Here is a 25295-nt window from a genome sequence, read left to right as displayed (position 1 = left end):
AGAGTAGTGGACTGAGGCAGAGCCGGTGCGCCTTCCAATACCCGCCACCCTCACCTCCGGATCCCAGAGGCCCTAAATCCCACCATATCACCCACCAGAGGACCCAGTTCATTCAAGGGACTCTGACCATTCTCTGACGTTTACAGACCTCAGGCACTTGGTAGCACCAGGCAGGGCTCTCCTCCACTGGTCTACTCATGGCAGAAGGGGGCAGCAGTGGGTGGTGCTACTTTCCCCATAGTTGGTTTACTAGCGAGAAATCTACTGGTAACTGGATCCCACCTTTTCTTCACCAGAGTGGAATCATCCCACCCAGCCTTCAACACTGGGAACACTACTGAGGGGTGCCCCAAGTGCTACCTGGGACCACACTCGTTACAAGAGCCCTGGTGGACATCACCAGTCCCTCCCACCCCACAGAAGGAAGAGGCAGAGGCCATGCAGTAACATTACCCTTTAATAGCCTGGTGGGACCTCCAGTGGTGGAGGAATGGGGTGGCAGAGCCCCAGCCACCCAGTCCCCTTGGCCACCCACCCCAGAGCCCAGAGTGGGAGGCTGGATGGCACCCAGCGGGGCAAGCCAATTCATTTCCCATCGCTGAGCGGGTCGGGAGGAGGCTGCGTGCCGACCTTAATCACATGGTGGTTAAAAAAAAAATAACTAGGAGCCGGTGGCAGGAAGGGGAGGCAAAGGCAGGGCATGGGATTACCCTACCTGCTGTCCCAATCCCCCCACCTGTGGCCCCCAATAAATATTTGCAGGGGACGCCGGGGCTGGTGGCCCTGGCAGGGGTGGGTGCTTGATGACCCTATTTCAGGCAGCGCTCAAAATAGGTGGAGCCGATGTAGCCACCCCGCATGGAACGCTGCACGTTCTGCTCAAACAGACGCCGGTTGTTCTGCAGGACCTCAGCAGCTTCCTTGTTCAGTGGGTCTTCAGGGTTGGGCTCCTGTGGCCAGTATGGGTGGGGGTCAACAGGCCCAAAGGGCAGAAGAGCCAACCTCTCCAGGCCTTACCCACCAACCCCTACTCACCAAGAAGAGATACTGCAGGCCATAAATTATGGAGTTTATCGTAAGGACTGGTTTCCAATCCTCTCTGTGGGTAGAGAGCATCAGGTTCAGGGGCTGATGGGTGGGAAGCTGCCACAGCCCTGCTAGGACTCGACAGGTCAGGCCCAGGGCACAGGACAGTTCAGATGTAAGGCTAGCGGGTGGGTGCCAAGCAGCACAGGCCAGGGATAAAGCCAGGCCATGAGGAAGAAAGCATGGAAATGAAGAGACACAGGGGCACATGACCACAGAGGGAGGAAAGGGATGGACACTGGTTCAGTGCAAGGTCATGAGGGGGCCTGGCAGGCAGGGCTGGGGAGAACAGTGGAGAGACAGTGCGTTCACCTGAGGATGTTGAGGCAGACGTTGCCCTCGAGGTCAATGTTGGGATGATAGACCATCGTCTCACACTTCACCTTGGGGGGGTCATGCGGGTAACCCTGGCCCACCTGGCTCCAGGAAAAAAGAGAAGGTGGATAGGTGCCCTGGTAGTTCCTGGCTGGGGCCTGAGCTGTTGCCTCTTCAGCCCAGGGAGCCACCCCTGCCCATCTGAGACTCACCTTAAAACTGAACACAAACTTCCCGCTCTTGTAGAAGCCCTGCAAGGGGAGAGAAGAGGAGGACCTTAGGGCTCTAACCTGCAGGGCCTGGCCGGTGAACCAGGTCTCCCTACTCAAGATGAGGCCACTTGCCCAGCCAGTGCCTGGACATCTAGCTGAGTGTGCCCTCACCTCATCAGGACAGATAACCAGCTTGAAGTTGAGGAGGTCGTCCGGATCTGAGAAGCTGATATCACAGGTCTTGGGCAGGTTCAGCTCGTTTATGTCTGGGTTTGCACACAGCAGAGAAAGAGAACAAAGAGGGAAAAGGGGGAGAAGAGAGGAGGGTGCTCAGGGTAGGTGCAGATACCAGCAGAACCCCCATGGCCTCCTGTAGGACTCTAAGGCTCTATCCTGGGCTGTGCCCCACATCCCCAACCCTCTCTGCTTTTTGCTCCCAAGTCTCCAAGCAAGATCTTCCAGATACACAGCATAACCCAAACGTGCAAATTTAATTGTGGCTGTGTCCTACAGTCTGCCCCAGGATAAGCTCCAACTCTTCTGAATCCACAGCTCCCAACAGCTAGGTCCCCCAGCCCAGCTCCTAACAGACCCCACTTCCAAGTGGTCCCCAAGAGCCTCTGACTACTCCAAACCCGAGAATCCCCAGCCATGACCTCCACTCTCTAGTGGACCCTGCTAGTCCCCACTTGTCCACCCAAACTTAAGGACCCTGCCCCTCATACCCCAAATCATTCCCTCCCCAATCCTGGGTCCCACTTGTCCCTCTTCTCTTCTGTCTACCTGTCATCCCAAACCCAAGTTCCTGTCTGACCACCAGACCTGTGAGTCCCCAGCCCCCTACCCTATACCACTGTTGTCTGATTCTGACACCCAGCATTCCTTCCTCCTTCAACTGTTACCCAAATCCTCAGACCCCATGAATCCCAGGTCCTGAAACCTACTCCACCCCATCTGACTCTCATATTCCAGTGACCCCAGCATAATATACAAAATCCTCTCCCACTCCCATCCCCAGTCCCTGGACCCTACTAACCCCACCTCCTCTGTTGCTATACAGGTTCCTGTCTGACTCCGGACTAAGTCCCCAGCCCCCAATACCAAACGCTTGACTTTCTGAATATCTTAAATGCCCCATCCTGTGCCCCCAATCTCGGAATCCCCCGTGACTGCATTACCTCACCTCTGATCCACCATAGCCTCAAAAGCCCAGGCCCTGACCTCCGACACCCCACATCCTCGGCCTCCCAGTCTCTGACACCGCTCACTCCCGACGAATGCATTACCCCACTCCTGACTCCCTCTTCATCCTACCCAAGGCCCTGACTTCCGACCCCCAACCCCATCCCCGACTCCCTACCCTTTTGGATCCGCAGCTGCGCCGCCGACGCCTTCTTGCTGCTGCCCTTGGTGCCGCCCGCCGACTCCTCCTCCTTCTTCTGCTGCTTCAGCGAGAACAGCTTGATCATCCTGCTGCCGCCGCCGCCGCCGCTGCGGGGCCCGGGACCCCGGCCACCCGGCCCCCCGCCGCCGCCCGCGCCGCCTCCGCCACTCGGACCGACCGACGCGGCCTCCTCCGCTGCTGCCGCGGCCCGTCCGGCCTGCCGCGCTGCTCCGCGCCCACCGCGCGGCCCGCGTCGGCTCCCGTAGTCCGGCTCCGGCCTGGCCCGGCGCCTCGGCCTCGCTCGGCGGTAGTCGGGCCGACTCGGCTGGTCTCGGCCCGCTCAGCCCCGCCCCCAGCCGGTCGCTCCCTCCGCCCACTCGTCCGCTCTGGTCTCTCAGGCCCAGCTGTGGCTGCGGACGCGGGCTCCCTGGGCCGCACCGCCTTCTCGCTCACTCGCTCCCTCCTCGAAGAGGATGCGGCTTGATGTGGGAGGAGACGGTGGCGGCCGCAGTGGCGGCGGCCGTGTACTGGAGGAGGCTGGGCTTCCGCGGTAGGAGCGGCTTCGGCGCGGAGGTCCGCAACGGCCTCGGGCGCCTCAGCACCTCGGATATTTCCGCCTCCAGTGCGCTTCGGCTCTTCCCGCTCGGTCTGCGCTGTGCGCCTGCGCCTGCGCAGCCCCTGCCGCCGTCGCCGTCCCCGCCCAGCGTTGCTCAGCTATGGGGCTTAGAGTTCGGGCTCCTTCGGCTGGGCTCGAGTATTTCCGCTCGTGCGGGTCGTTTTCGTCACTTCCTGGAACGCTCGCGGGTGCAGGCACAGGACGGTGTCGCCGCCATCTTTAAGTGGGGCAGATGCAGGCCGCTTCGCTCGCGGTCCAGCCATTCCTACGTGCCGATCGCGGCGGGGGTTGGTCAAATGAGGCCCTTAGCCCGGAGGTCACAGACAAGTATGGTGATTGCGGCGGGCTAGAGCCTGAGATGAAGCCGGGGGCGTTGTCCAGAGGGTGCCAGGTGTAGCACCCTCGTGTCCCATCGCAAGTCCCAACAACCCGCTGGCGGAGATTCTAGTTGAGGTAAAGTAACAAAACATGTATTGTACCAAAGCGTGGTTAGCACTATGGAGAATTATGCCGGGGGAACTTGGGGGGCGGGACCGCCCTGGGCGTGTTCGGTGTTCCAGGGGGTTGTGGGCGGGCATAGCCTCTTTTCCAATCACAGCTCGGCGTGTTCCGGAGGGCGGGAGGAAGAGGCGTTGGCGGTTCTGCGAGTTCGGGCTGTCACCGCGGAAACCGTTTGGCGGTGAGGAGCTAGGTCCGGCAGGCGGTGCCGGTGTGGTCGGCTGGGGCTCTGACGCTCGGACCTTCCGTGTCCCAGGGCGGCTCCCGCGGCACGTCCCCTTCGGCCGCGGAGGAGACGAGCCGTGACTTCTCGGAGTGCTGTGGACACGCAGTCCTGATTCCAGTTGGGGTTGGGTAGGCGTGCTCACGGCCTCTTCTTCGCCATCGACCCCGGCCCAGACTCGTGGTTCTCTCTTCGGCAGACTTGCCCTGACGCCTCCTCATCTCCAGCGCCTCCTTGGACCGGACCTGAGGTCCACTCCAGCCCCTTTCTCAATCCAGCGAGTGGCCTCCACCTCCTCGGATCCTGGTCTGGCGTCCTTCCTGACCCCAGCCTCTGCGGAGGCTCTGCCCCTTGGGTGCTGGGTACCTTTGACGTCCCTGGGCTCTGTGGACTAATCCTAGCTGTATATATATATTTTTTTTAATTTTCACCCGAGGACATTTTTCCATTTTTGTTTAGATAGAGTGGGAGGGAGACAGAGAAACATCCACGTGAAAGGGACACATCGTGTGGCTGCCTCCGCAGGACCCCAACCAGGGCCGGGGATGAATAGTAACGGAGGTATATGCCCTTGACGGGAATGGAATCCGCGGGACCCACGCTCTAACTGCTGAGCCAAAAAAGGCCAGGGCCCAGCTGTATTTCTTTTTTTAATTTTTATTTGACGTGTGCCCCTAGCAGGAACTGAACCCGGGACTCTGGTCTGCAGGCTGATGCTCCAACTGCTGAGCCAAACCGGCCAGGGCCTCTTTTTTGTTCCCTTTAAAAAATATTTTTATTTCTTATTCAAGTGTGTGTGTATATACATACATATATATGTGTGTGTGTATGTATATATATATTTCTATTTATTATCAGAGCAGGAGGAAGGGAGAGAAAGACAGAGAAACATGGATGTGATAGAACCACATCCACTAGTTGCCTCCCACACGACCCACCAGGGGTAGGACAAACCACAGCCAAGGCAACTAAGGTACAAGCCCTTGACCGGAATCGGACTTGCAAATCATTGGTTTGTGGGCAGATGATCCAACCATTGAGCCAAACCGGCCAGGGCCCAGCTGTATTTCTGTAACTGCTCCCTTCTGGCTTTTCCGTTCTCAGTGCCACCAACTTACATGCCCCCTTCTGCCCACTGGTTGTCCTAGCCTCACATTCCCAGCATCTTTTCTTGAGTCCAGTGAGAGCTGATTGCTGTAGATGTGCTGGGGTGACCATGGGGCTCAGACGCCTCAAAGCTTAGACTTGGGGCTGATGTACTTGCAAACCATGCCAGCGTTCTCAGGCTTCAAACATGACTGGTTCTGAAAATCGGGGGGGCCCCTCCAGACTCAGCTCTCTTTTTCTCTGACTGTTCTCTAACTCTGTTGTTGTCAGCCCCTCGGCTCTTGCTGGGTATTTTCATAAAACACATTTCCACATGAGGGTTAATGACCATCCTGATGTTTGTAGCCAAAGTCTCGGGGGGTTTTCTTTTGGCCAGCCTGGTCCATGTATCCATCCTCAGGCCAGTTGCTGAGGTCCATCAACTGAGCGCCCATCTGTGCATAGGGTATGGGTACTCTGGAGAGGTGATGCTGGACTAGCCAAAACGACTTGTGTGGTCTCTAACATTGTGGCTTAGATTCAGCTGTGCAAAAGATACTGGGAAAAGGAGGCTGTGGGGACTGAACCAGGGAGGGAGGGGACGGTGGAACTGAGGCAGGGGGTTGGATTGGAGTGGTGTCGCTATGTCTTTCTTGTCACCCTTAAGGCCACGGAAGTGGCAATGGGACACTTCTGGTTTATGTGTCAGGGGTGCCTGTAGCCCCTGGGCCTGCAGCCTCTCAGGAGGCAGCACAGGTCTTGGCATGTGCAAAGGCCCTGAGAGGAGTCGGGGTCAGAGCCTTGGAGGGACAGGGCAGAACACGATAGGTGAGGAGTGAGGGTGGTCATGCATTTGGGGATGTTAGCATAGCATAGCCCCTGGGAGCTGACACTGGGAAAATATTATCCATTTTGGAACGGTGGGGGCAGGAGTAGTCAGGGAAGGGAGGCTGAGTGCTGTGGACTTCCACACTGGATATGGGTGGCAGGGATCAGAGCAGTACTGGGAGTGAACTAGAGATTTGGGAGGCTGGAGTTAGAATAACTGAATGGATGTGGCATGGGGAGGCTGGGCTCAGGTACAGATGATCCACGGACAGGCTTGCTGGGCACAATTGTGGCTTCCACCAGTTGGTCAGTGCCTTGGGCTTTCTTCTGGATTCCTCCTTTGGTTCTGGCCATGTGGGGCCAAGTGGTCATTCTGTTCAAGGCCTGAGTCTTACTGATAGTATAGTAGCACTTGGGTTCTCACGACCAGCTTGTAAGGATAACCCCAGCCGTTTGCAGAAATAGCCTTTCATGGGTGGCTCTCACATTGCTCTTCATGTTTCTTCTCAGAAGGCTGGTTTTGCAGGTGCATTTGTGCACTTCTCAAGGCTTCAGATTTGAGGCCCTGGCTTTTCATGTTGCTATTCTGTGTGTAATTTCATTTCTTATGTAGCTGTATCTGTACAGGTTTTTTCACAACACTAAGATGATCAAAACATGAGAGTTTTCTTGTTTTCTGTTTCTGTTTCTAAAAGCCATACAGACTTATAAAATTCATGTTATAGGATTTTTGTTTGTTCATTTATTTATTTTGCATTTATCCTCAGATAGAGCGGGAGGGAGAGAGCGAGGAAGAGACACACAGAGAGAGAAACATCAATGCGAGAGACACATCGAGTTGCCACCCACATGACCTCAACCGGGGTTGGGGACAAGCTGCAGGTATGTGCCCTTAGCGGGAACCAAACCCAGGACTCTGTTCCATGGGCCGACACTCTAACCGCTGAGTCAAACTGGCCAGGGCTTGTTACAGGATTTATAAAGTTCTGGCAATGTTTAGTTAGTCAATCTGAGAGCACTGGCCACCTCCGTTCCAGTACCATCCCTAACTTGACTCTCCCAGCTTCTGCCTAAGGGCCCACAGACCACCTTCTCTTGTAATTCTGCAGGTCCCCTTTGTGGTCAGAGAGGAGAGTGAGTTTTGTTACAGGGCCCAGGGGACACTCCCCTCCCGGACTGTGCCACTCAGGAGTGCCCTTGCCTGGGGACCTGCTGATTTTGCCAGATGTAGAGGATGCCAGAGTGCCCCTTGTCCTGGCTGGGGAGAGGGGAGGAGTGATGGAGGGGAGAGAGAGGGTGGGATCAAGAAGCATGACTTTTTGTTTTTCCCTTTTAAATAAGACTTTGTAGCGTCAGAAAGGGAGCCTGCTTTTTGTAGCAGGGTAGTCAGAAGCCTCTGGCCCAGGCTGGCTTGTCGTCTTTCCCTGATGCCAGGGCCCCAATTTTAGGGGCCAGGATAACTCAAAGCAGTAGGGAAAAGCCCAGCTGCGCCTCTGGAAGAAGTTTTGACACCTAGGCCTTAAGAGGCTGTTCCTGGAACCACCGTGCCAAAGGCAGCCTGCTGATATGGGCCCAGAATGGGGTTAGGTTCCAGTTCAGAGGCCCTGTTGGGATGAAGATCCCTTCTTTGGCACTGCTGTTCACCCTGTGTTTCTGGCACCTAGAACACCTCCTTATGTGGTTGGGGGCTATGTCAAGGGCCTGGCCAATGAGATGGAAGGAAAAGGGCAAAAGAGGCAATGCCGTGGGTAAAAGGCCAGCTGTCAAGGCTGCAGGATGCTGAACCCACACCGGCAGGATGTTTCCTGTGGCTTGCCCTCCTGATGGAGACTTCCCAGCGGCGGGGGGGGCTTGGGGAATATGCATGGGTCCAAGGTGGGAAGAGAATGCAGCCTAGGGGATAGGAATAATCTCTAAAAGGTTGGGGAACTGGCCCCAGGCCTGTCACTGACCTATTCCCAGACTGGCTGGAGTCCTATCAGGAGGGGCCCCACCATCAGCATCTGCTGAAGGTAAACCCGCAAGAATAGGGGGAAGTTTTGAAAAAATGTGTATTTCCAGATAAAACCTTCCAGATTTTACAGCTAAGGAACATGTTCCCAGGTTTAAAGTTTTACAAACACATCCAAGGCCGTATCTGGCATTTGCGTACCAGTTTGTTGCTTTTATTACTCCCACTGATCTTTGCTGGCCATGGAGAAGTAGGCAGGCTTGGCCCTCGGGTGTGTTCGTGGAAGACATCTTGGGTAAACTATAGGAGGCATAAGAGGGGGCACGCGACAGACCGTGTGCAGGTGCTGCTAGGAGCCACCTCTTCAGGAGATCATGGCTCTCAGGAACCACAAGGTTACAGTGGAAATGTGAGTGTGTGGGGTTGTTAGAGAGGGACCCCAGCAGGTGGTATGGCACTGCATGTGTTGAGACCCAGACCCAGGTTGCTTCTACTGTTTATTGAGCACCTACTGGAGGGTGGGTGTCAGGCCCTGGGCCTGCCTACTTGTACCTATGCGATGGCAGGCCTCACAACAACCCTGTGAGGTAGGTAATATGTCCCCCTCTTTCCCAGGCACAGAAGATCGAGGTGGACATGGTGGTGGTGGTGGTCAGTGAGCACTGGCTACTCTACACTGTGGATGCGCTGATGCTGAATGAGCTTGGTGCTCTGGTGGAAGCATCGGCCACAGTCTTGGCAAGCGAAGGGCTTTTCGCGCCGGTGGGTACGCAGGTGCTGAGTGAGTGTGGGCCGCTGGCGGAAGGCCTTGCCACACTCAGGGCAGGCGTAGGGCCGCTCGCCTGTGTGGATGCGCTGGTGCTGTGTGAGGTTGGCGTGCTGCCGGAAACTCTGGCCACATTCGGGGCAGGCAAAGGGCCGCTCGCCAGTGTGGATGCGCTGGTGCTCCGTAAGCCGCGACACCTGCGTGAAGCCCAGGCCGCACTCTTCGCAGTGGTAGGGCTTCTCGCCTGTGTGCGTCCGCTGGTGGCGCGTGAGCTTGAGACGTTGGCTGAAGCGTTGGCCGCACTCAGGGCAGGCAAAGGGCTTCTCACCCGTGTGTACACGCAGGTGCTGCGTGAGCGTGGGTCGCTGGCGGAAGGCCTTGCCGCACTCGGTGCACGCAAAGGGACGCTCGCCAGTGTGGATGCGCCGGTGCTGCGTGAGGTTGGAGCGCTGCCGGAAACTCTGGCCACACTCCACGCAGGCAAAGGGCCGCTCCCCGCTGTGCACTCGCCGGTGCTGCAGCAACACCGAGTGGCGGCCAAAGCGCTCGCCGCATTCCACACAGCTGAAGGATTTGTCGCCCGTGTGCACAATCTGGTGCTCCAGCAGCACGGAGCGCCGCGCGAAGCTCTCACAGCACTCACTGCACGGGAAGGGGCCTGGCGGCTCCGGCGCATTGGGAGGTGTGGGGGGTCCAGAGCCCGGACCCAGAGGGTCGCCGTGAACGCGCCGGTGCTGCAGCAGGTTGGAGCGTTGCCGGAAGCTCTGACCGCAGTCGTCGCAGTGGAAGGGCTGTTCACCCGTGTGCACACGCCTGTGTTCCTCCAAGCGTGCACTACGCACGAAGCCCTGGCCACAGTCGCCGCAGACAAATGGCCGCTCCTCCGTGTGCGTGAGCTGGTGGCGCAGAAGGTGCGAGCTGCGGCTGAAGCTGCGACCGCACTCGCCACACACAAATGGCCGCTCCCCTGTGTGTATCTTCTGGTGCCGCAGCAGGTTGCTGCGCTGGCTGAACACTTTTCCACACACGTCACAATGGCCACCTCGCACTGCCCCGGCACCTGTGCTGGAACGGCCTCGGCCCCGGCTCTGACCCCGGGGGGCTGGCCAGTGGGAAGTGTCCATTATGTGGCCTGTGCCCTGGCAGGGATCCTCCTCTGTGCGGTCCTGCTCACCTCCCGGGTCGCTAGGTAGCACTAGCGTATGTGAGAAGCCACCTTCTCGAGAGGGTGACTGGAGTTGGCCCGCGAGGCCAGCTACACCGAGGTCCCAGGGGATGTGGAAGTGGGGGCTCACAGTGCCCGGGCCCATAGAGACGCTGTCCATCTGGGGCACAAAACCTGCATTGCACAAGGGGATCCACTCCTTTGTGACAGAAACCGTTGTGTGCCCAACACATTCCAGCCCTGGGTAAACAATGTGAACTGGAGGCTCCTGACAGTGACCAAGGAGGCAAACAGAGGGGCAGGGGAAGGGACAGGGACTCTTATCTGTACAGGCTTCCCCAGGAGGTGACAAACAGGACAGACTCTTGCATGAGGAGGAAGACTAAGAAGCTTGGGACAAGCTTTCCGGGTCCTATTTGAGTTTGCAGAAAAAAAATCACCTATCTAGAAGGACTGTAGTACAAGGTGGCCCTTGCACTGTCTGGGTCTGATGTGCCTTGCTCAGTGCCCATGGGCATCCAAGGGACAGTGTGCACATGCAGGCTGTGGGGTGCGGGAGTCAGGGGCCCAGTCTTCAGGGAAACATGAATGTGGGTGCTGTGACATATGCACAGCATATGGAGCCCTGGACCTGCATGAGAGGAAACAGGATGGGGTTGCCAGGTGTCTGTGGAGAAAGGAGCAGCCCCCAGCCACACTGAGCTCCAAAGCAGTAGATGCTGATTGACAGCTGGTACAAGCAAAGGCCACTGAGGAGCAGGGGTGGAGAACAGGAAGCCAAATGAAGGAGACAAAGTAGCAATGGCTTCAATGGGTGACAGAAAAATCCCTAAGTTATCCAAAGGTAGATGAATTATATCAAAGGAAATAACTTATGCACAGAAAAGCAACTTTAATCCAAAAAACAAATGAGAAACTCTCCAGAGGCAAAGGTGTAATTAATCTAAGAATTCCAACAAAACAACAAGAAAGACCAACAACCTGATCAACGTGGGCAAAGGATGTGAACAGAAAAGGAAATTTCACTACACTAAAATCCCATTGAATGTGCTTACTCCCTTCCCAACATGAACACTATACATAAGGGCTGCACTCAACTACGATTTCCACACCCTTGCTGCAGAGACCCAGGCATTTGTGTGTGTTGCTGGTGAACATAAATGGGAAGCCAATATTGCAAGATATATAAAAATGGCAAATTTCCCATACTTTGATCCAGCAATTGGACTTTTAGGTATGTGTCCAACAATTGTGGTCTCCCTGTGTGAAGTGACCTCCATATGAGGTTTTTCAGTTCACCACTGAAAAGCAACCCAAAGAAATGTCAGCAGGAGCCTGGGTGGACAGACAACAGCATGTATACAGTGGGGCTATGCAGTTGTCCAAAGGCAAGGCACTTGCTACACAGAGAATATCAGGTGTGAAACAGGGTGCTGTAAAGAAGGGATATGAATATGCATTTGCTTGTGTCTGCTCTTGTATACACAGCTTCTTTCTGGAAGAACACAGAAACTGGTAATGCTGGCTGTGGGGGAGCAGGACTGTGAGACAGACAGAGAGAGGCATTCACTGTGTACTCCCTCTGCCTTTTGAATTCTCTAACATGTGGGTACATTGGTTATTCAGAATATTCTAATGAAAATGCTGGCTACACAGAAAATGTTAGTTGAGATGCAAGGGGAGCAGCCAGGAGACCTGATGGGGAGACCAAGGTCACTGAGGGACCAGTATTTGAAGATGGGAGCTGTGGTTTTCTATGGGGAGTGTAGCCTGAGGAGAGAATGGAGCAGCAAAGAAAGAACCCATGAGGGAACCTGAGATGGTGCTGCCAGATGAAGAAAGAGTGGGGTTGTGAACTGAGAGAAGCAGGCCCCAGTTGGAGGGAGTAGTCAGCCACAGGGCACAGGTTGGGCCTGGCCAGCAGCTGAAAACAGTGGAAGGGGTATGTCCTGCTCTCAGCTCCAACACATAGAACATAACTTAAAATTGGGCAAAGTAAGAAAGGCCAGCTGGTGAGGTTCAGGGATCCACAGCCTGGTAGAATGAGCTCTAAAGCACAAGAACTGAATGAAGCTAGAGGCTGAGTTAGCCTGGATAAGGGCTAGGTTAGCCGAGTCCACCCACAGACCTGGACAGGAATGACCTGCTTGCTTTTGGCTGGGGCTGTAGAGGTATCTCCCTTTACTGGCCTGGGGCCCAGATGAACCTTCACTTCAGGGTTTTGATGGACCCTGTGGCAGTCTGAATAACCACAGGGTCCATCATCCAGGTTCATGCTTAGCCCAGACGGGCAAGCAATCAACAGTGCAACCAGTGGGAGAACTCAGCTGAGAAAACCGAGCTAACTAGTCAGTCTTGGAAGGAAATGGAATTATTTCTAAATTCTCAAAGGAGGGATTGGCATCCGTGAAACAAAGACATTGTGAAAAAATAATGAGTTAGTATCCTTATTGATAACAGCAAACAGGGACTTCTTGGAATCAATGGCATCTGTTTATACAACAGTAAGATGATAACAATGTTCTCTTTTTTTTGGTTAATCCTCATCTAAGGCTATTTTTTTCATTCACTTTCTAGAGCGAGTAGGAGGGAGGGAGGGGGAGAGAAAGAAAGATCGATATGAGAGAGACACATGGATTGATTGCCTCCTGCATGTGTCATGACTAGGGCTGGAGATTGAACCTGCAACCCAGGTATGTGCCCTTGACTGAGACTTGAACCTGAGACTTGAACCCACGACCCTTAGGTCCATGGGATGACACTCAAACCACGGAACCACCAGCCATGGCTAAGGTTATTTTTTTAAGGCCAAAAATTCCCAAAGATGAAAAGGAAACAAACAGACCCCTGACATTTTCTGCTCTGAAAAGCAGATAGGCAGGTGACTGTGTAGCAGACTGGAGAAGGTGAATACTAAGAAGTGGGGAAACAAACAAACAAAAAAAGAAAAGTGTGTTCTACCCCAAAGAGGACTCAAAAAGCTAAGGAGTCAGAGATTCCAGGTACTTCTGGTTGTGCAGGGGTAGGGGCAACACACAGGTGGGAGAGGCTGTTTTAGAAGCAGAAGCAGGGCAGGATGACTGCATGGACCAGCCCTGGGCTGTCTGCACTGAATGCTGAGCAAACGGTGGGTACTGCTGTCGCTTGGATTCTGGGTGTCTCCTCTCATCTTGGCAAAAGGCTGGGTTGAGGTGGAAGGCCATACAGAGGAAGTTGAGGGAATAAGTAAAGTCACATTGTGTGCTGAAACAGCAGCCTCTACCCCAGGATACTGTCAAGAGGCTGGAAGAGCCTTCTCGGAGGACTTGGGAAAGACCTATTAGGGGTGCCCCAAATGGCCCAGCCAGAGAGCCCTACAGATCCTTCACTGGCACTGGCACCCTCCCACCTGCTCACATCAATGGTGGGTCTCCTTGGGGGAGTGAGCCCTATGTCCTTTCCAGTCCCTCATCTATCTGCCCATAGCTGCCAGATTGGTCGTCCCCCGACAACTTGGAGGGAATGGAGACCATACTGGGAGAAGTTAAAAATTGCCCTGGCTGGTTTGGTTAGAGGGTTGACCCGTGGACCAGAGAGGCCTGGGTTCGGTTCCTGCTAAGGGCGTGTATCTTGGTTGCAGTTTTTCCCCCCAGCCCCGGTTGGGGTCCTGTGGGTGGCAGCTAGTCGATGTGTGTCTCTCGCATCGATGTTTCTCTCTCTGTCTCTCTTCCCTCTCTCCCTCCTTCTGTATCTGAAGGAAAAAAAAAACCTTAAAAATCAAATTATTGTGCCCTGGCCGGTTTGGCTCAGCGGTTAGAGCGTCCACCTGCGGTCCGGAGAGATCCGGGTTCGGTTCCCGCTAAGGGCATGTACCTCGGTTGCAGTTTGTCCCCGGCCCTGGTTGGTCGTGCGGGTGGCAGCCACTCGATGTGTCCCTTTCACATCGATGTTTCCCTCTCTCTCTCTCTTCCTCTCTCTCCCTCCCACTCTATCTGTACAAAAAATGGAAAAATGTCCTCAGGTGAGGATTAAAAAAAAAAAAAAAATCAAATTATTGTTATTCTCAGAGAAATAAGGAAAGATATTATAACTGTAAGAACAAGAGGAAGTGGCTATAAAAGGGAATAAAACACTCCTGGAAATTAAAACCATGCTAGCAGAAACGAACATCTCAACATGTCTGAAAGATATGATGGAAGAGTGTTTCTGGACAACAGAACATTAAAAAAGGTATGGAAGATCAGAGTGAAAAAATAAAAACTGTTAGAGGACCTGTCTCAGTGTTGTGCCAACAGCCTAGGAACAGGCATTCCAGAAACCAGAACAAAACAATGGAGAAGGAAAGAAAAGAAACCGTTCCAGCCAGTTTCCCACGGCTCAATGTGCTTTTCAAATGGAAAAGGCTCACCAACAATGTGATAAAAAAAATGTTTGTGACTGCGTTAATAAAAAGATCTTTATCCAGCCAAACTTCAATGTGATGTGGAGTATTAGACGAATGTGTCTCAGAAATGTAACATCTCAGAACTTTAAGGCCCACACCAGAGTTCAGAGGAAGGGCCACCAGAACAAGGGAATAAACCAACACAGAGGGGTGCAGGGAACAGGGAGTGGCCCAGATGGACACTTGGATGATTGGTCAGAATCCCACTGTCCTGCCTGATCCCACTGTCAAGGCCCCTTCTGCCCACCCACCCTGTCTACTAACCTGCTCTCCTTGCCATTCCTGACCCTCCCCATGTTGACACCCAGAGTGTAGGGCCCACCAGGATGCCAGGGCTGGGAGGTGTGGGTTTGGTGAACACAGGCTCCAGTCTCAGGAGGTGTCACTGGTGGGGAGTAGCAGCTGGAGGGGTATGAGGTCAATGGAGAGCTTGGCTTTGGAGGCCAGGAGATGCTGAAGGTTGATGCTGCAAGGGATGTTCCAGGGAATGGGGGAGCGGGGCTAAGAATGGGACAGGCAGGTATGTTACTGTCCATGTAGAGGGCCCAGCCCCACCACGCCTCGTCTTACTCACCTGGGGAGAAGATGTCCCCACCTTCCTCTTGCCACAGGGCCCCAGGGTGTTCCCTCCAAGAGGGCCCCTCAGGCCCGGTCTTGCTGTGGGGAGAGGCCTGGTCCAGCAACACCCTACAGCCCTGAAACCACAGTAGTCACTGCTCATCTGTGCCCTGCTAGGCCCAGGGAGGGACCTACCTGATCTCCACCCATGGAGACTCCTGGCCTGTGTGGAGCTCACCTGGGCCTCCTCAGGCAGGAGAGTAGAAGTGGTCTCCTGGGGGCTGACTAGAGGTCCAGAATCCAGAAAGTCTGGAAAGGAAGGATGGAATCAGGCGGCCCAATGTTGTCCCCACCCCAATGCCCTCCTCAGTGGTCCACCAAGTGCTGGGATTCAGGTGGGGTGCAGGCTTGGGCTGGACATGGCAGGGTAGCTCCAAGGGCCCAGCTTGGGGGTGGAGCACAGCATGGCTCCTAGAAGGCCAAGGAAGAGCTGTGGCAGGAGTAGGTGGCTCGGGTCTGTGCCCTGCATACCTGCATGAGACCTGGGCAGGCGAATAGTGAGAGTGGGAGAGGGGCATTGGCCAGGGACCACATGGGAGTGGTGGAGTGGGTGGTCAGCTGTGGCACCTGCCTGGGAGGCATATGAGAGGGGCAGGAGCACTTTGGGGTCCTACCTTATCTGTACCCATCCATACCCCAGCCTGGTGTCTACTTTCCAATAACCATCTGATGAACCCCAATGGATCTCCTTGGGGAGTGAACCCCACATGTCTCCCATACATGGAAACCCCAACAACTCATCTCATGACAGCTGCTGGCTGGGTGGGATGCTTGGGAATGACTCCATCCATTAGGTGACTGGCCTAGTAAGCATCAGGCTGCTCCACTTGGGCCCTGCCTACCTTGCCTGTCCTCACCTGGGTCCTCTGAAACTGCAGGCTCCTCTTTCACCTGAAGGCTCAGTGCTGACCTCTGCGTGGCCCCAGAGGTTGTCTCAGGCTCAGGTTCTGTAGTCCAACACTTGGTTTGAAGGAGGGGCTGGAAGTCAGAGGGCTCTATCTTCTCTGATAGCACCTCCTGGCCCTGCACCTGGACTGTGACCTGGAGAGGTGCCCCCTCTCCATCAGGGGCCCAGGAAGGGAGTTGGGGTGGACCCCACTGCAAGACTCTATGGGTCCTGAATAACTGGATACTCCAGGGACCTCAACCCCCAGGAAATGAGCAGGGGGTGAAGGAAACACTTGCATTTGCTATCCTGTGTTGACACCCACCCTGCATCCCTCCCTGTGTCCATGACCCTTCCATAGAGTTCGCTGCAGGTGACCACTGCCAAACCACAAGAGCAAGTGTCTAGCTGAGCATGGCATCACCCCAGATTAACCCTGATCTCTTCTCAGGGCAACTGACTCACCCATCTCCGGGGTTCTCCTGGGTCCTGAAGCAGCCCCTCAACCAGGGCCACAGCCTCTTCAGGGCTGCCTGGCCGCTGCCTCCGCACTGGAGCCTGGATCTCAGGGGGCAGCGCACCCAGGAACTGCTCTAGCACCAGTAGCTCCAGCATCTGCTCCTTGGAGTGCACCTCGGGCTGCAGCCACTGGTAGCACAGCTTCCGGAGCAGGGTCAGAGCCTCTCGGGCCCCCGCTGCCTCCTCATAGCAGAAGTGCCGGAAACACCGGCATGCAGCCTCTGGGCCGGGATCCCATGGGGTGGCCTCCTCTACCTCTTCAGAGTCTTCCAGCTTCACCATGACTGGTCTCTTGCCTTCTGTGTGCTTTGGGGAACCCAGTGCTGCAGGCCTCATTGGAAGGATGGCTTGGGCTCTGAGGCTAGTGCCTGACCCTGGGGAAGAATGGGATGAAATTGTTGCAGTGACATTTGAGTGAATGCTTTTTGAGTGCCTACTGTATGCTGTGCTGTCCCATCCTCAGGTATGCCTGGGTGGAAGGCTGATGAGGTCACTGAAACACAGAGAGGTGATCACATGCCAGGGCCCTGTGGGTCTGGTAGGCTCCGGGTGATCCACCTGTCCCTGGTCTCTTCAGCTGGGCCTGCAGAGTCTCTGGTAGGCCCCAGCTCCAAGGAATTCTTAGGCTCAGAAGTCACCTCCTGTCTCCCCTAAGTCCTGCTCTTTTTCTATGGACACCACCTCACCCCTGCCCTGCAGCTCTCTCCCTTACAGGTGACTGACTCCTAGAGCACCACTACCACCCCTGCATGCCAGCCCATCACTGCATCATCCACTCCTCTACTCATTCTCAGACCATTCTTCTGCCATCTTGGTTCCACAGGGCATTCTCCCACCACTTTTCACCCCCCCTCCCCCGCACACCTGTGGCTCAGCCCCGAGGTGGCATCCTCCCCCAATTCAGCCTGATCCTCTGAGCCCTGCTTATCATACCATGCAAATCAGCGTCTCCTGGTTCCTGACCTAGGTGGACATAGGAGGTGATGGGGAAGCTTCCAGGGTCCCACAAAGGCCCTGCGACCACTGGACTGGCAGACTGGTCTCACTTTTTTGCCACATAACCATGGCAGGTCGTAGTGTCTTTGTTTCCTCATCTGAAAATGAGGACCACTACCCCTTCTCCCCACTCCGCTGCTATAAAACTTAGACTTTGTGAAGGAATGTTTATTACGGGTGGTGGATTCGATTTCGAAAGCCGCCTAATTCCGTGAGCCAATCCTACGCTCCTCAAGGTACCAGGCCAACCGGAAACCTTGGGAGAAAGCTGGGCCATCGTTAAGCCAGCCGGGCCCTGCGGAGGTTCCTGAACTATATTTACCAGAAATTTTGGCGGGCAACTTCCGCTTTAGGGAGCGCCGCAGGTCCCAGTGCCGCCATGGCAACCGGCGGCGGGTTTCCCAGAGCCTGTCGCCGTGGTAATGGTCAGTGACTGCCGGGCCGCCTGCAGGGGTGTCCAGGCTCCTGCCGTGCACTCCCGGTCCCACAGGGCATCCAGAATCCAGGAGTCCGCAGTGGCCACCCCTGTCCCCGCCCAAGCCTTCCCCGTTGAGGCTACCACCCTCACCTGGGCGCTCAGCAGGCCGCTCCCGCTTCCCTGAGCATGCGCACTCGCTGCCTGCCCTCCCCGGCCGGACTGTGCCGGAATGCGGTGCGCAGCAGTCCCAGAGCCTCCTAGCTTTTCCCCAACCCTCGCCTATGTTTCCACCCTGTTCCCCGGGGTAGCGTTGTTCCCAGTGACCGGATCACACTTCCAACTGCCTCTTTCCGCGCTCCCCGTCTCTGATCCAGGCACCGGAGACCCCGTCGACGTGCGCAAGCTTCCCAGGTGGCAACGGACAGCAGTGCTGCCTGCCCGACCGCGCATGCCTCCCACCACCTCTCTCAATTCTCTACGGGCCTTTCAGAGGATTAGCAGAGTTCTCCACCAATCGCGGCCCTCGCTAGGACGCCGTCAGACCAGGTCTCCATGGCAAACCCCCGCCGAGTTTGGGGGGGGGGAAGGTGCATCTCCACGCCCCCAGGACCGCAAAAGTGGGAGGGTCCGCCTGGGGCTTTCTGGGAGGTGTAGTTGGCCGGGCGCTTCCTGCTCGTCTGCACATCACGACGACGTTTGGTGCTGGCCGACCATAGCTGGGAGCGGGGTGGGGTGGGGCTGACTCTGGTCTCCATCGCACTCTGAGTTCCCTACCTGCATTTTATTTTATTAAAAATATTTTTGTTTAATTTAGAGAGAGAGGAAGGGAGAGGAAAAGAGAAACATGGATGAGAACATTGATTGGCCGCCCCCTGCACGCCCCCACTATGGATTGGGCCCACAGCCGCCGCAACTCTTGGTGCATGGGTCTCACTAAACCACTGAGCCACACCCACTGGGCTGTGTTCTGTCTGAGTTTTGTTTGTTTTTTTATCCTCACCCAGGACACTTTTCCCTTTTATCTTCAGATAGAGCGGGAGGGAGAGAGGGGGGAAGAGAGAGAGAGGAAAACATTGACGTGAGAAAGACACACGTCACGACCCCAGCCCTGCAACCGAGTCACGTGCCTTAGACTGGAACCGAACCCTGGACTCTCTAGTCTGTGGGCGGAGGCTCCAACCGCTGTGCCAAACTGGCCAGGGATGTGTTCTGTAACCCTCTCTTGTTCCTTCTCTCTCATCTTCCTGGAACCACCTCTGTCATCCACCTCGTCCCCTCTATGAAGCAAATCAATCTGTGATCCTGCTCAATGAGTTTGTTTTTACCTTTAAAAAAACATTATAAGGTAGTTTCTTTAGAAAGTTACAGAGGTTGTAGAAGTGACCCAGCTGGGCTGCTTAGGCTCAGGAAACAAGTTATAGAAGCAAAAGAAGGTCCCTTGGAGCACAAACGAGAGAAAGGAAAAGGTAACCTGCCTAGGGGGAAGAACAGGAAGGAAAAGGTTGCCCGTTTTAACTTTTTTTGAAAATTATATATTGACATTCTAAAAGGAACCAGTTCTCTGGGATGAGGAACAGACAGGGAGAAAGAGAAAACAGTATGACAGAGCCAGGAGGGGAAAACGGTAGGTAGGATGATGGAAACACTGACAGAAAGTAGACTGCGGGAAACATGCGAACCAGAAATTAGGCGGCGAGAAAGCCAGCCCCCGGCAGCAACAGCCTGAACTCCGCGCATAGCGGCCTCACCGCCAAACTACATTTCCCAGCAGCCCAAGCGCCCAGAGCGACGTCGGAGGCGCGGCGCACGCAGCCTCCTTCAACGTTGCGCACGTCGGGCAACAAGATGGAGGCTAAGCTCAGTCGCCTTCGGGGAGTGGTGCCCTGAAGCCGGACATGGGGGAGGGTCCCAGGCACGCCGGATCGCGGCTCTGTCTGGAGGTAAGGACGATCCGCCCCACGCAGGCCGGGTGTTTCGCGGGTGGCGGCAGCAGCCTTTCTCATGGCTCTGTTCCAGGGGATGGGAGGGAGAGAGGACACTGCCCGCGTAGCGGAGGAGTCACGCTAATGGGAGCGTTTGGCGACTCCGTGGCCTTCTGGGAAATGTAGTCTCCAGAGTATGGCGGGGAGCCTTCCCCAGGGGCCACCTGGGAACTTGCTCTGGAGAGTGGGAGTTGTGGCGCCAGTCAAAGAAAGACCACCAGAGAATTTAAGTCCAAATAAGAGCCGTTTATTAGCCGGCCGGACTCTGATTCCGAACACCCCTGTGACAGTCTTAGGAGATTAGCCCAATATACTTTATTACATGTTTTTATACCTTACAGCAAAAGTTTAATGATATAAGAAAATAGGATCTTGATACAATGCCCAAGGCTACAACAATGCTGTATAGAATTAGTTTGCCTTGAGGATAATAGGAACACCCAGGCACACCCAGTCTGTTATCTCAGGTATTTCAAGGTGTACTTTAGGTCACACTTAGCCCTGAGCTGCACAAACACAATGCAAGCCTGATTCCTTGAGATAGTGGGGGAGATCGAGTCTCTGACTCAAGACCTCCAGGCTCTGTGGACTCTGTCAGACACACAGCCGGCTCCCAACTATTTCTTGGGTCAGGGAGTATTCCAATTTACTGAGGTTATTTTGATCTCTATCCTGTTGATTAAATTCTGTACAAAACAGGTTGAGCTAGAGAGCACACAGTGATTTTCCCAATCATCAATTATGGGTTTATAAACATGTCAGCACAGGAGCAAGGGAATAAAAGGATGAATGGGCGAATTAAATTAAAATTGTAATCGAGCAGGCGAAGGCATGGTTGTCGGATAGGGAAGGATGGGCCTGAGAGGTCCTTCCAGGCAGGAGCTTTCCATGTCCCCACATTTCCTTCCCTCCCTGGCTCAAGGGCCCCGTGGGCTGTGCCACCTTGTTTTAAACCAGGTGGAGCCCACAGGTCCCTGAATGTACTCTTTCTAGGTACTATAGCAACTCCAAAAACACAGACCCATCAGGCATTTGTCCCTGATTTTCACATGGCACTCCTTCAAAAACAATTTTACTGTTTTGATCAGGTCCTACTTTCACAGGGTTCAAAATGCAAAAGGGACCAGGTGAGAAGTCTGTCCCAGCACTCTACCTAATTTAGTAATTTACTCAGCAAGCAACTACTGGTTGCCTGCAAAGTGCCAGGCACTATTCCGGGTCCTGGGGACACAGAGAGCTCAGCAGACATGGCTCCTGACCTTAGGCAGTGTATGACTGATACACAATGACACAGGCACAGAGGTTACATTTAAGCAGAAATCTGCAGAAGGAGAGGGAGCGAGCTATACAGATAAGAGGGAAGAGCCCCAGCTCTGGGCCAAAGGAACCATAGGACCAAAGGCCTGAGTCAGGAATTAGCGAAGGAGAGGAGGTGGCTTTGATGCCCTCAAGGAAGCTGTCTTTTCTTCAGGGAGAGGTGGGAGGCAGGAAGGGCTCTGAGCAAAGGGTGATTGGATCTGATTCAGTGCTTTCTGACTTATTCTGGCTGCTATATAGAGAATCACCTTCCTCCTCTATCCCCAGGTACTGGCACGAATAAGGAAGCTTCCCTTCTGTGTGAGTTTCCAATGACAGCTGTTGCATATCATCACAAGCTTAGTGCTAAATTTATCATCTTAGAGTCTGGGAGGTCAGAAATCTGAAGTGGCTTTCACTGGGCTTAAATCAAGATATTGGCAGGGCTGGTTCCTTCTGGAGGCTCTAGGCTTCAGTGCTCACCCTGCCTTCTGAGTGAAATCTTCTGCCTCCTTTTATAATGATTAAACGATTACATTTAGAACCAATTCGGATAATCTGCCCACCCAGGATCAATTTAATCACCCCCGAAATGTCTCTTTTGCTACGTAAGGTAATGCATTCATTGTTTCCTGGGATTACAATGTGGCTGTCTTTGGGAGATGTCTGTGTTTGGCCTCCCAAACTGAGAACTAGTATTTCTAAGTGAGAAGCATGGGGCTCATCTGCTTATGAATTTCTGGGAGGTGGGTCATGGCTTCTAGATGCTCTTGGCTTCCCCTTGTGTTTTTAGGAGGTTTGGATAGGGGGAAGAGAGTGAAGTCACATCTGTGTTTTGATCTCATGAGCTAAAACTAAGTGACACACTCTTCTAGATGCAAATAACGCTTGGAAGAAAGTGTGCAGTGCTTTTTGTAGTAGGGAGGGAGGGGCTGGGCATGCCTCTGAGCAGGGCTCTGTGCTGTGGCAGAGCATGGGAAGGTTGGGCAGTGACTGGGACTCCCATGTGCTCACATGTTAATGCTTACACGTCCCCCTCTTACAGAGAGGCCAAGAGGCTGCCATCATGGGCAATGTGGTAGCTACTACGGATGGGCAAGGAAGGAGTGGAATGAAGATGACCCCCCACCTTCAGGTGTCGGGGAAAGCACCCCTTGGTGGGATTGGCCTCCGCCACAGTGCCAGGTGGGACTGGAAGTCCATCACCCTGCACATGAAGTTGGAGGTGCTTCAGAGGTTTGAAGAGGGTGAGAAGCTGACGCAGATGGCCTGGGCTCTGGGGCTGGCCACCTCTATGGTAGCCTCGATCTGTGTCAACAAGGACAAGATTCGGGCACATTCTCAGGCATCTATGTCCATCAGTGCCAAGCAGCTGACCCGCTGTTGGGGGTGTGGTTATGGGCCATATGGAATGCCTGCTGAGCCTGTGGATTGAGGAGCAGAAACGGCGGAACCTACCTGTCAGCACACTGCTCATCCAGGACCAGGTGCAGAGGCTCTTTGCACAGCTGCAGCATGAGCAGGGTGATGGTGCCTAGGCTGGGACCTTTGGTGCCAGCAATGGCCGGTTTGCCCGCTTCAAGGCACGCCACAATGTGCTGTTGACGGATGAGCCGACTGTGGCCGATGCCCAAGCCACTGCCTGCTACCCCTCAGTGTTGCGCACCATTCTGGAGGAGGGCCGCTACTCACCAAGCCAAGTCTTCAACATGGACGAGATGAGCCTGTAAAGGACCACCTGACCTTGCTACTGGGCGGCAGTGCAGCTGGTGACTTTAAGCTAAAGCCCCTGCTGGTATACCCCTCAGAGAACCCACGTACCCTCAAGGGCTGCTCCAAGGCCAGCCTGCCTGTGGTGTTGCCCTCCAACCGTAACGACTGGCTGACACCCAGTCTCTTACAGGAGTGGTTTATTGGCTGCTTCTGCCCTGCTGTGGAGAGCTACTGTGCTAGCCACAGCCTCCTGCACCATGCCCTGCTGCTCCTGGATGGTGCACCCTGTCACCCTGCCCACCTAGGTAGTCTTTCAGCCCACGTGCGCATTGAGTTCTTGCCCAAGAACACATCGGCCCTGATCCAGCCCATGAACCAGGGCCTTGTTGCCGCCTTCAAGGCCCATTACCTGCGCCGCATGCTTAGCCAGCTGGTCCAGGAGATGGCTAGTAGAGACTGGCCCTCCATTCAGGAGTTCTGGCGCAGCTATACCATCACATCTGCAGTAGACAGCATCGCCCAGGCCTGGGCAGAGCTGCAGCCCGCCACCATGAACAGTGCCTGGAGGAAGCTCTGGCCCCAGTGTGTCCCTGCCAGCACTTTAGAGCCTGACACCGTGCCCCAGCTCCGCCGCCGTATTGTGGCACTAACCAGCGATGTGGGCCTTGGGGACGTGGCAGAAGCTGATTTTGCCCACCTGCTGCAGAGCCATGTGGAACCCCCACTCTGCAGAAAACCCCAGGATGCTGAAGATGGAGATGCCATTGGCTTTGGGCTGCCCTGGGAGGCAGGGAAAGTCCTGGCCTCCAAAAGACCAGACTCAGATCTTATGGAAGCTGTGGTGGGTACATGAACTGAGGAAGCTGATGTGATGCACTGAGCCCTGTGCATCTCAGGCCATGTCCCATTTCACTGCTGGCCTGCAGGTCCTCACAGAGAACGATCCTAACTGGGAGCGCAGTCTGAGGGTGTCCATTGTGCCCTTGCCCGCTTCTGGGCACTTCACTGGGAAAGGAGGCGACAGGCTCGGGCAACTGCACCCTCAGGAAGCCCTGTGGTGGTGGCCACGAGGGAGTTGGCTGGAAGCCTCTGCTTACCTCAGATGGAGCCTGCAGAGAGTGGGCTAGTGGCCAAAGTCACACACCCTGAAGGACAGACCTCTAAAGCTGGGCTGCATGATTTTGGGCTTGGGCCTGACCTTAGATGAGCCCTGTCTGATATTTTTTGTCTCTGGAAGACAGACACTATCATTTCTCCCTCACGGTTCTTATATCTCATGCTCTGTGGGTTCTCTTTTTTACAGTGACACAGCCCACCAGGCTTGGGAAAAAGGAGGGTGGTGGTCTCTGATGGAAAGAGGAGCTGCGGGGCCCAGGAATGCCCACCCATGACACACCCCGCAGCACCAAAGTGGCCCAGCACACCCACCAGAGTGGTCCTCCTTGTGGTGAGCAGCCAGGGCTGAGACCAGGCTCTCCCATTCGACAACCCTGATCTCTCACTCCCTGCACCATTCTACCCAACTTTATCATTTTATTTATTTTTTTAATCCTCACCTAAGGATATGTTTATTTATTTATTTTTAGAGTGAGAGGAAGGGAGAGAAACACTGAAGTGAGGGAGAAACATGGGTTGGCTGCTTCCCATATGTGTCCTGACCAGGAATTAAACCCGTAACATTTTGGTGTACAGAATAATGCTTCAGTATACTGAGCCACCCGGCTAGGGTGGCTTTTGATACCAGGGTCCACTTCCTTGATTTGGATTTGTTTTCTTCCCTGGGTTTCTGTGGCGTGGTTGTCTTGGCTTCTCTCCAGCTTCTGAGGCTGCGTGTTTTGTGATTGATGGTCTCGAGGTCTAGTTCTCTTTGGGAAGTCCAGTTCACTCTTTTAAGGGCTCAGTGGTGACCTCAGGATCAGCTCCAAGCATACTGGCTGCAGCCCAGCATCTCCCTGAGGTCAGACCCATAGTTCTTTTTTTTTTTTTATCCTCACCTGAGGACATTTTTCAATATTTTTGTTCAGGTAGAGTGGGAGGGAGAGAGAGAGAAAGAAACATCGATGTGAAAGGGACACATCGAGTGGTTGCCACCCACACGACCCAACCAGGGCCGGGAACAAACTGCAAACAAGGTACGTGCCCTTAGCGGGAACCGAACCCGGGTCTCTCTGGACTACAGGCTGACGCTCTAACTGCTGAGCCAAACCGGCCAGGGCCAGACCCATAGTTCTAATTGTGATGCAAGGATCCCCTGGATGTAGTCATTATCCCCCCCTCATTCTAGCTTGTTCTGTCCTCCACACTCTAGAAACAC

At 54.6% G+C, this 25295-nt stretch overlaps 3 protein-coding genes across 10 annotated transcripts; 1 reads left to right on the top strand and 2 right to left on the bottom strand.

The window, feature by feature from the left end:
• Nucleotides 1–439: 439 nt before the first annotated feature.
• On the bottom strand, nt 440–3290 carry UBE2M (ubiquitin conjugating enzyme E2 M). Its single transcript, XM_036273895.1, has 6 exons — nt 2974–3290; nt 1785–1879; nt 1614–1652; nt 1399–1502; nt 1036–1099; nt 440–950 (listed from the first exon to the last, which is right to left on the bottom strand). Exons 1-6 carry the CDS (start codon nt 3080–3082, stop codon nt 810–812), a joined length of 552 nt encoding a protein of 183 aa, XP_036129788.1. The 5' UTR covers nt 3083–3290; the 3' UTR covers nt 440–809.
• A 5100-nt stretch (nt 3291–8390) lies between these two features.
• On the bottom strand, nt 8391–18472 carry LOC118638217 (myeloid zinc finger 1-like). Of its 7 annotated transcripts, none has more exons than XM_036273864.1 (6): nt 18323–18472; nt 16523–16950; nt 16029–16212; nt 15350–15420; nt 15128–15248; nt 8391–10370 (listed from the first exon to the last, which is right to left on the bottom strand). In XM_036273864.1, the coding sequence occupies exons 1-6, from the start codon at nt 18438–18440 to the stop codon at nt 8866–8868; spliced, it is 2427 nt and encodes an 808-aa protein (XP_036129757.1). In that variant the 5' UTR covers nt 18441–18472; the 3' UTR covers nt 8391–8865. The 7 variants fall into 7 exon arrangements, with proteins under 7 accessions (XP_036129757.1, XP_036129759.1, XP_036129758.1 ...); XM_036273866.1 differs by having other exon boundaries at nt 8391–10304; XM_036273865.1 differs by having other exon boundaries at nt 16029–16149.
• Nucleotides 18473–19831: 1359 nt separating this feature from the next.
• Nucleotides 19832–24530, top strand: LOC118638234 (tigger transposable element-derived protein 1-like). Of its 2 annotated transcripts, none has more exons than XM_036273897.1 (2): nt 19832–19930; nt 22314–24530. In XM_036273897.1, exon 2 carries the CDS (start codon nt 23352–23354, stop codon nt 23832–23834), a length of 483 nt encoding a protein of 160 aa, XP_036129790.1. In that variant the 5' UTR covers nt 19832–19930; nt 22314–23351; the 3' UTR covers nt 23835–24530. Both variants share the same exon structure in this region, with proteins under 2 accessions (XP_036129790.1, XP_036129791.1).
• The last annotated feature ends 765 nt before the right edge of the window (nt 24531–25295 follow it).

Source organism: Molossus molossus, unplaced genomic scaffold (genome assembly GCF_014108415.1).
Source record: "Molossus molossus isolate mMolMol1 unplaced genomic scaffold, mMolMol1.p scaffold_m16_p_21, whole genome shotgun sequence".
Classification (NCBI taxonomy): domain Eukaryota; kingdom Metazoa; phylum Chordata; class Mammalia; order Chiroptera; family Molossidae; genus Molossus; species Molossus molossus.
Note: the sequence above shows the minus strand (reverse complement) of the source record. Positions and strands in the feature narration are given on the sequence as shown.